Source organism: Cupressus sempervirens, chromosome 3 (assembly GCF_028749045.1).
Source record: "Cupressus sempervirens isolate cs-2001-9-10 chromosome 3, ASM2874904v1, whole genome shotgun sequence".
Taxonomy (NCBI): Eukaryota; Viridiplantae; Streptophyta; class Pinopsida; order Cupressales; family Cupressaceae; genus Cupressus; species Cupressus sempervirens.
This window is the reverse complement of record NC_143120.1, coordinates 1,014,723,656-1,014,734,408: the sequence shown is the minus strand read 5'-3', so window position 1 is coordinate 1,014,734,408 and position 10,753 is coordinate 1,014,723,656. Positions and strand designations below refer to the sequence as shown.

Sequence of the window (10,753 nt, the reverse complement as noted above, 5' to 3'; positions counted from 1 at the left end):
TTGGCAATTAACTACATTTCTTATAATGGAAAATACTGACCATGATGTGTTTAATTTAAAGAATTTTTTTCTAACCAAATTTCATTTTGTCATAAATGCACTACAACATTCCACATATATGTCATCCTTTTAGAGACCTCACTTCTTATTGCTCTTTGATTTAATACTGATCATAATCTATAGATAATATGACAATTGCTTTAATAAACTTACAATTAATTTCTAGTCCTTGATTCATTCAGTAATCATGTCATTTTCTAGTACATTCTTTAATGTATTATATATTTTTTTCATCAAATGAGAAAAATAATCCAATCCAATTTTTTTATTCTTTTCATTAGGAAAAATGACTTGATCCAACATATATTTATTCTAATAAATGAAAAAAATTGTCTACTACAATATATAATTTTTCTATCACAATGGAAAACATCGCCTCTTAAATTATATAATTTTTCTATCACAATGGAAAAATTGCCTTGATTTTGTGAAATTTTACTATGCTCATAGAAAAATCGCATCTAAAATTAAACTTTCTTCGACATTGAAAAACACACCACTAATAGTTTTTCCTTTCCTTGAAACTAATGTTGGATTACTACAAATTTATATATTTTTGGGGGAGGGGCTTTCTTAAAGTTATCCCTTCCCATAAATATGTGAACCTTTAGAATTGAATAAAATTGCCTCCAAATATTTTAATTAAGGTAGCTTCCTCAAATGGAATTCTAATTCCAATGTTCCCCTAGAGTTCTCTTTTAGTAAAACATAGTAAATGCAACATTTACTCTCAGGAAATGTTTGTAGTTCAATTTTAACTGAAACTAAAGATCTATAAGTTGTATATTGGAGTAGTATAAGTATAATTACCTTCATTATTAATCTAGGTTGTGATCTCATAGTAGAAATAGCATACATTAGGAAGGAAGTCATGTAAAAATATATACTTTTCTCAAATCCCACAATTTGATTATGAATGTTGTCAGTGATTATGCTCCCCTAATCAATGAATTATATCCCTTTACATATGATAGATATATACAAGTACATACATGCATCAAATGAACTTTATTCATTACTTCCCATTACCCCCTGTAGTAGTATAACTATGTTTGATATTTCTTCTACAAAGAGGATTCTATGAAAAAAAAAATTGTAATTGGGATTTTCCCTTCTTTGGATTTTGTAGCCAATATCATGCAATGGTATTTAGAAATGTGTCATGATTTTCAAGGAAATTTTCTTCTACATCTTCTCTCCTTATTTGTACCACCTTTTCATTTATTAGTAATCTAAAAATGATGCTAGAGGAGATGCCATCGAGCTTGGCAATCAACTTTTCATCAATAGTTCTTACTTCCCAAGTCTATAAGTGGTAGCATTTATGCATTGCATGAGAAATTTAGCACAATGCAATAATATGGGAAATCCTCCAACATGAGCTAAACCACTCTCTAGAATCTTGTCTAATAGGGAAAATCTTTTTGCTTCCCCCATGTTATCTTGAAAGATTCTTAGACTTCAATGTCCTATCTTCCCTAATATAATGTCTTGTATTTGAGGAAGAGTAATTTTAGGAACTAATATAAATTTGAATCCTTGATGTTGGTACCTCATGTTGACCAAAAACTATCAGGAGATGCTTTTGATATTGCACAATTTGGACCTTAGTAAATTTGACTGAAAGTATTTTTCTATGATACTTAGAACTTCTTGAAATTCTTGATTTTTAATGACCAAAACATAGATGTGGACTTGGTGAAAATAGTAAATATCTACCCTTTTTTTATTCAAGTACCTTTGAGTATCATTCTTTTTTTCTCCATAAGTAAATTTTAATTAGGAAACATTAGTAGGAATTGTTGAATGTATTTCAAATTACTGCAGTACCAAAATGAGGAATTATGTCATACACATTAGATGAAAAATTTGGCTCTAGCTTCTCATGAAAATTACTTCAATGGTATATACTATTTAGTGCATGTTCATTCATTATTTTATCTCATCTTCTTAGATAATACTTTTCTAGACATTTTATTGAACAAGTGGACGATAGCCTCTACATTTCTATGTTTTGTACACAAGTCCAATAGAGAACTTGCAAACATGACATCAAGAAAAATTTCATATTATTCTTTGGATCACATAAACTATTCTAAAGCTTCCATACTATCTTAGGTAGTAAGGAAGATGACAAAGGTCGTCACACTTGTCTTTACACCCATTAGTTGCATTCAAATAAAGGTCTCAAAATCTTGCTCATAATTTTTTTTTTTTGTATATTATTAGAATGCATGACATTTATGGATTGGGTATTATGTCAAAACATTTGGCACATTTTATTCTCTAGAAAATGATGGAAATGAATTTCCTTAAACAGCTAGCAAGCTCTTTCTTAGTCAATTCTTATTGTTTTTCTTTCAAGAATCATGTCAAGTAGAGTTCATTCCTCCAACTCTATGTTTTGAATAAATTTTTTGTGTGGGAAATTCCCAATGACATTATTAGGAAATATTTCTCACCTATTTTATAGTCCTTTAATTGTGGACAAAAAAAATAATAGTTTCCATTATCTTTTTTAGAATCTGAAAAGATTGATAACCCAGAAAATTAGTGCAAAGAATAGATATCTAAACTATGTATGCAAATGATACTAAATCAAAATAGAAACATAGAGTTAGTATCCAAGAGAGTAATATAAATGATGAGAGTAAAATAGCATTAAGAGAATGCAACATAAATCGATCACAAATACGAGCTAGGTAGCATGCTTATATAGACTAGGAAGAGGGAGGAGGTAACAACATTGACCAATGGGGAGAAACCATCTATCGGACTAAAGATAGCAAAGTATCTTCCTAAGATAGCTAATGGATACTCACATGTAGGAAGGTGACACTTTGCAACCACTTTCTAAATAAGACATACTTTATTAACCTAAGTAAGATTATTAAAAGTGTAGAAAAAAATAGCAATATAGGGAAAAATAAATAACCCACTAGGAAATAAAAAACTACACTAACACCCCCCATAAGTGAAACTTAGGTGGATGTAGAAATGGGTCCCAGCAAGTCAAGCCTGATGAGATACCCATGTACATAAAAGTCCCCCAAAAAAGAGAGATAAAAGAGAGTCCCCAAAAAAAATTAGTACTACAAGTGAGAGGAAGAGGCACCCCTAAAAGATGAAGCATCGTACACCCCCATCAAAGCTTGTAAATTTTGTCCGATAGATCTACTTACATCGAACATGTTTTCTTCCCTTAGGAAGAGGGACAAGATCCGAAGCGTGGTTCCTCATCAAGGAACTATACTCTTCCTGCATAGTTCTATCCCATTCAGGAGTACTAGAAGCCTCATGAAAGGCCTATGGATATGAGGTAGTAGCAATGAAGACATGTGGAGCATCCTAGAATTGTGAATGAGTCTCCTTGGTGTTTGATAGATCCCCAACCCAATCAATTGTAGACTACAAGGTCTATCTAGCACAAAGTGGACCAGAAGTTGGAGAATTTGGAGGAGAATCATCAACCTATAAATGATGACTAGGAGAGGAAGGAGGTGAGTCCTCTACATCACTCTCTGCATCAAAAGTGGAGGTAGAAGACTGCTCAAGTGAATTTGACTCATCAAAAGAGTTGTCATGTATTCCAAGTGATTCCAACCTCAAAGTAGAAGGAAACCCTATGACCATGCTCTCTTGGTTGACTTGATGCAAATAGCAGAAGTTAAGATGGCCAAACTGGTCATGCCATAATTTACTCACATCATTAGAGTAAGTGAGTAAAATAGTCAAAGGAGGATTAGGAACAAAGTGAGAATAGATAGGGTCATGACTAATAATTTTCTCTCCCAACTACAACTATAGAATCATTATGCAACTCATGTATCTCCATTGAATCAGGAGTGAACTCAACCCGCTTTCTTGAAATCGTGTGAGTGATTTGGTATACCGATAGGAGATTAGTTGATAATGAGGTTACATAAAGAACATCATGGAATGTGCCATCCCCCACATCAACAGACTCTCTCCCACACACCTTAATAGGAGTTTCATCACCCATCAAAATAGAAGGCATAGTACATGGCTCCAAGGATGTAAGCTCTTCCTTAAATGAAGCCATGCAGTGTGAAGCACCCGAATCAAGAATTCAAGTGGATGGGGAGGAAGCAACTGCAACAAGGACCTTGCCCTTTCCTTTCCCCTTGTTATTTCCTTTTTCCTTGTTAGCCCCTTCATTAGAAATTTTTTTGATAGACTCAAGAACACTGATATTATTCTTCTCAAGAATGTATGTTAAGTGATCAATTTGTTTCTTCAAACATTTATGTTCATCATGACCAAGTCTTTTACAATAGGTACATTTGACCTTTTCTTTCTTAGGGTTATCACCCTTGGAAGATGGGGTATTAATAGTTTCTTTTGAAGCAACTAGCGTCTGATCCTTCTTTTCCTCACTATTATTTTGTTTCTCATCCTTACTATTGTTGTTACTACTTTGTCCTTTTTTGTTCTTTTGTGCCTTGGTTGGTAGCCAAGAAATGTGACCTAGAGGAATTAAGAGTGTCCACTTGGATTAGCTTGTCCTATTCTTGAGTGAGATTGACAGCAAAATCATCTAAAGATGGCATGGTGAATTGAGTACCAAGTGCAGCCTTTATAGCATAGAAGGTAGAGACAAACATAGAGTATTCTAAACTTACCTTGGAGATAATACTAAGAATCAGTTGTTCATCTTTCTTTTCAATTCCACATTGTTTTAACTGTAGCCTTAATGACTTCAATTTAGTGAAGAAATCCTAGATTGTATTGAAATTGCCTAGACTTAAACTAATTAGTTCATTTTCCAACATATGACCTCTTATTGAATCTTGTGAGCCAAATAGTGTTTCTAGCTTAACCATATTTCATTTGGTGTATCCAAAGATTTAATGTGAAATAGCAAATCAGGAGAAATCGAAAAAAATAATGTTCCATATGCCTCATCACATTTGTTAAACCACTTAGGCTTATCTTTATCTTTATTAGGTTCAATTTCAAGTCCCATAGTTATCCTATTTAATCCAGCTTTCCTTAAGTGAATTTTCATGTGTGTTTTCCACTCAAAGTAATTGTATGGAGTTAGGATGGGCATGTTTGTTTGATCCATGACGAACAAATATAGAGAAGAAATGCTAAAAAGAAGATAACCTAGCCATGACAATGCCCCCCCACCCCACCCCCTTCCCCCTCCACCCCTCCCCCTCCACCCCCTTTTTTACTCAATCAAAGAACCCCCCCTAAAGAAATATGATTTGGCACTTTATTTTAGTGCATTTACAACTACCACTACAAAGAAATACTTAGTGGTCTTGATTTCAATCCATTACAAACCCTCATGAAGAGCATATGCTCAGAGTGAAACTTGGGCACAATAATCAACAAAAAAAATAGCACCACTACAATCTAGTTAAAAAATCATGCACTTTGAAAAAAAGAATCGCCTAATATGAGGTCATATGAGAAAGTTATGACCCCCCGATGTTTCCAAAATGAGAACTGTGCAAAGTCATGGCTGAGAATCTACAATTTCTAAAATATTTATGCATAAAAATCAAGAAACAACTCCACTAGTGGATAGAGCACAAAAAAATAGCCAAGGTCATAACACAAATCATCAAAATTGGAGTCTGTATGAGCAAGAATGAGGCATTTGAATACTGCATTCAAATCTGCGACTGCCAATAGAGAGGGGTATGGTTGTAGCTTTTTGTGCTTGATTATGCAAAATATTCAGCTTGCATGCAAAAACTAAAAGATACCTAGATAGTTTTTCAGTACTATGAACAAAACCCAGAAAGTGTTTTTCTTGCTGATGTACAGAAGATGTAGCTCCAAAAACCAAGAAATGACCCTAGCAACCAAAAGATGACATGAAAATGTTGAATCAGCTTCCTAAGTCCATCAATGGCATGCTAGAACCTGCAATATTGATTGAAAAATTCAAATATGCATGTTCATTGTCAGATTTGAGATTGAAACCCCAAAGATTAAAAATATTTTTGTCAAAACTTTTCTGATTCTCAAGATCATCCAGAGATGCAAGAGAAGAGCATACTTCATTTTTTTTAAAACTACAATGAGATTTATTAGCCCCCCTCGAATCTTTTAAATAAGGAAACTAAAATCTACTCTTGCACTTAGAAAAGCTCTGATACCATGTTAGAATCTAAAAAGATTGATAGCCCACAAGACTAGTGCAAAGAATAGATATCTAAACTATGAATGAAATGACATTAAATCAAAATAGCAACATAGAGTTAGTCTCCAACAGAGTAATGCAAATGCTGGAAGAAAAATAGCATTAAGAGGATGCAAAAGAAATTGATCACAAATACAAGCTAGGTAGCATGCTTATATAGACTAGGAAGAGGGAGGAGGTGGCAACACTGACCAATGAGGAGCAACCATCTATCAGACTAAAGATAGCAAAGTATCTTTCTAAGATATCTAATGGACGCTCACATGTAAAAAGGTGATACCTTGCAACCACTTTCTAAATAAGACATGCTTTATTAACTTAAGCAAGATTATTAAAAGTGTAGGAAAAGACTAGCAACATAGGGAAAAATAAATAACCCACTAGGAAATAAAAAACTACACTAACAATCTTTCCCTTTATGGAACATATCTTTATTTTCTTCACCTTGGTCTAGGAATCCATCAAAAAGCTCAGCGACATTGCCTATGATTCCAAATTATGCATGCATTTCTTCATGGTGATAGTTCTTTATGGAATTCAAGCTCCACATGCTCAACCTATTGAGCATATTTTAGAAGAAAATGATTTTCTTCATAGTAGGGAGAGTGTTGGCTGAATTCCACATGTATATGCATGCATGCACCTCATGAGACAATATTTCTATTATTCATTCATCAAATAATTTTTATTCTTTTTTTTGTTGTAAAATACATTGCTTGTCACCACTACATACAAGAATTTAACTTCACATGTCTCCAATCCAAGCTCCCAATTGTAGTAGGGTATCAAGGGTGGTGGAGCATTTTTGGTATTCATTGTGGCATGCAACTATTTCCACTTTTGCATGCAAGTTTCTATTGATTTGATTATGTGTGCCTGGAATTTGTGATACCTTTTAAACTAAAATAATTTATGGATTGCAACCACGAATTATCCAATTCAATAATACACCGTTTCTCCAAGGCATCCTAACAAATAGTTTGTGGGATATTCCCTTCGCTCCTGATTTTAGATGCCCATTTATGAAGTTTGGTTGTAACAAGAACATTTAGTAAAATTGATCTATCGTATTCAACTCTACTTTTTTTTCTTAAAATGCATAGCGAAAAACCTCTTTCCTTTGTATAGACAACAGGTGCTAACAAAACTTAGGGATCTCTTTTTAAGCCTATTGATTGATATTTTCTTAAATATGTTTTCAGATCTTCTAAATAGATCCATCTTGTAGCTACCTTGTAATCATAACTCTCTCGTTGATAATTTTTTTTAATGAATTGTCTAATTAATCACAAAGCTTGAGAAAATGAAAGCTAAAAAGGAGGGAATAAATTTTAAAATTTCTTTTTCAAATCTCAAAGCTTTCTTAAGTAGTTATATAACTACATTTATTATGCATTTGAATTTAAGAACTCACAACCTAGTTAGGAGTTGTGATTTTAGATTTCACAATGCATGTTTTACTTGCTTGACAATCCATCTTTGCATTTATTTCTCTTTTCAATACTTACCACCAATCTTTTTTTTTCTAGGAACTATTATTGCCTGCAATCACCTTTTAATCTTTAGAACCACCTATTTTCATTTTTTAAAACTCATAACCAAGTTGTGACTTTTTGTATTTGTTGTATTGCATTCATTTCTCCATGATGGGAACAATATTTATACAATTTTGCACCAATCAACAGTAACTTGTTTTTCATAAATTCAATATTTGTATGGTTTTAATTTTATTTATTAATTTTTATATGATACAATTTATTTATCTTGGATAGGATTAGCTCAATTTGTTTCGAGTCTTCTCCATATTCTATTTTGATCCACTAAATTTTGGATAATATGCATGTGTGTAGTATGTATGTATGTATGTATCAATTCTCCAAAATGAGTACAATAATTATACTATTTTGCACTAATCAAGAGTAGCTTTTTTTTTTTTCATAAGTTCAATATTTGTAAATTTTATTCTTGTTTATTAATTTTTTATATTATACAATTTATTTATCTTAGATAGAATTAGCTCAAAATGTTTTGAAGCTCCTCCATATTGTATTTTGTTTGGCTAAATTTTGATATGTATGTATGTATGTATATAGTAATTGTTAATATTGTATACTTTTATTATGACACGTTAAATATATAATTTTATTTAATAAAATGATTTTCAATAAATAAATATATTAACAATTATATTACAATATGTATAAATAGTTTTTTATTATATTTTTAACATTATTAATATATATACTTGACAATATTTATTATATAAAAAATTGTAATATATACATTAGATATAAATAAATTTTATAATTTAAAATAAATTTTTATATAATCTTATATATACAATATAGTAATAATCTAATATATTCAAATAAAATTAAATATACATTACATTATATCTTATATTTTAAAACTCTGCAATGACGACTTCACCTTTCAAATTCATTTTTAAACTTTTCTAAACTTGCATTATTATTTCTCGTCTTTTTTTACCATCACAACTTACCATTGACACTACATTTTCACTTTTCACAACTCTCAACAAAGCTATGAGTTGTGAGGTTTGACTTTCCAATGCACAATTCACATGATCTAACTCTTTTTTACCATCTCAATATCCATAGTGCAACTTAAAATGTCACATTAAAACAAACAACATGATTATCTTTTCCCCTTTATATTAAATAAATATACAATAATTTTTTATATTTAGAAACTTAAATAATTGATTTTCATTAAGATTTAATTTGATTCAACTTATAATTGATTGTGTTCTCTTAGAACCTTAGAAGAAACCTCAACCAGATATGAAATCCGCTAATTACGTAGCATTTTATTTTATGCATAACCATAGAGAACTTGCTTTAGGACCATACAAGATAGCTGACAGTAGAAATCCTATTTTAGTATCCCTCAGAAATAAGAGCGAATAGGATTGCAAAGGACCACATTTTTGCTGGTCTCAGGTCTATACTTTTCTTGTTGTTATTCGTGCTGGCGAATTAGCTATATACCTTAAAGATACCAAGGTTCCTAATCAAGGTGAAAAGTTCACCCGGTAAACAGGACTTTTATTGGTCTCAAACAGACCAAAATGGCGCTCCTCCTCAGACTGCTTTTGGTTCTCATTGAACAGAGCAAAAATATATGTTTCTATTGTCCTCCCAGGCCTCTTTGGTGTTCCGGCAGTGGACAAAACATGCCTTATCAGATTGTTGTTGTATGTCCGCGCATTGTCCACAGTGGCCACATCACTTCCTGCAGATGGCCACCCGCTTTCAGTTATCACAATTGGAATGTTCGTGTGTCCCATCTTTTCCATGGCAGCTATGAAAGAGTCCACCATAGCGTCGAAGAGGTTGTTATACATGAGATTGCCGTCAGGCACCACAGCTTTTGTCGACCTGAACAACGCGTAGTCTGCAGAAATTGATGGCCTGTTGTCTCTGTAGCTGAAGTATGGATACACTTGGGCCATGAAAGGGGAACCGTTATCTGACAGAAACTTGAGTATACCGCTCATATCGGGACCAAAAGTACCCTTAGAGGGAGGATATGACTGAGAAATCACGGACATTGCGTGTGGTGTGGAGACCTTGATGTTGTTCTGCAGATTAGCACTACGCACTGCCTTCTGGATGTTGTTCATTGCGGGCAGGAGATACTTTACCAGGTTCGAATTTGAGTAGACCTCGTTTCCGACGGCAATGTATTTGATGTTGACGGAAGGATAAAATGGGCGAATGTTGTCGTTGACCCATCCGTTTGCTGCAGCCTGATCGCCTGCAATCTTCTGAAGCTCGTTGTTGCCAACGCCCACAATCACTTCCAGTCCCGAACCTTTCAGTGCCTGCAACGCCTCCCGATTCGCTTCGTATATTCTCACCTTTCCTATCTTGTTCGCCTTCACCAGATTCACCACGTCGCTCTTCGAAGGCAGACTGTTTGACAGCATTCCGTAGCACACTCCTATCTTCTCACCATCTGGTTAAAATCACAAAGGAAAAGATTTAATACAAGTTGGAATATTGTTAGGTTGTAGAAACGATATATAATCAACATTAGGTGAATCATCTGTAAAATGAGATAAAAATGAATAGATTCCAACCTGCGTGCGTAATGCTAAATGAAATGATAAATAGAAGAGCCAATGCATAGCACTTGTAGTTTCCTTGTGGGAATGTCATGCTTAATAGCAATACTCGTCGAATTCTCCACGCTCTATTATGTGCAATGTTTACAAACGACGATATGGATTTATAAAGACCAATGTTAATATTCGCCAACTCTGTCGAGTCAGTAGTCTTCGCCGTGAGATGACCGCCAATTATGGTAAGCATTGACAATTGGAAAAACTAACATTATTTTCGATTGAATTCCAACGCGTGCTAAATCGTAGTCATGTTAGTGCTCTGACTTTATTTACTGACGGCTCAGAAGTCTACAATGCGCCAAAAAGGTCACCAAAGATTGGACGACTGGGCGCTGCTTGTAATGAGGATGAGGATTTCTCTC

The 10,753-nt window shown here is 33.4% G+C and overlaps 1 protein-coding gene across 1 annotated transcript; it reads right to left on the bottom strand.

Moving 5' to 3' along the window:
• Nucleotides 1-9,044: 9,044 nt before the first annotated feature.
• Nucleotides 9,045-10,497, bottom strand: LOC149570193 (glucan endo-1,3-beta-glucosidase-like). The gene is made up of 2 exons (XM_089822836.1): nt 10,347-10,497; nt 9,045-10,222 (listed from the first exon to the last, which is right to left on the bottom strand). The coding sequence occupies exons 1-2, from the start codon at nt 10,423-10,425 to the stop codon at nt 9,276-9,278; spliced, it is 1,026 nt and encodes a 341-aa protein (XP_089678962.1). The 5' UTR covers nt 10,426-10,497; the 3' UTR covers nt 9,045-9,275.
• Nucleotides 10,498-10,753: the final 256 nt, after the last annotated feature.

Coding starts and splice junctions, on each gene's coding strand:
- LOC149570193 (XM_089822836.1), bottom strand. CDS start 10,425: ATGACATTCCCACAAGGAAACTACAAGTGCTATGCATTGGCTCTTCTA. Junction 10,223..10,346: donor ATTTAGCATTACGCACGCAG/GTTGGAATCTAT, acceptor GATTTTAACCAG/ATGGTGAGAAGATAGGAGTG.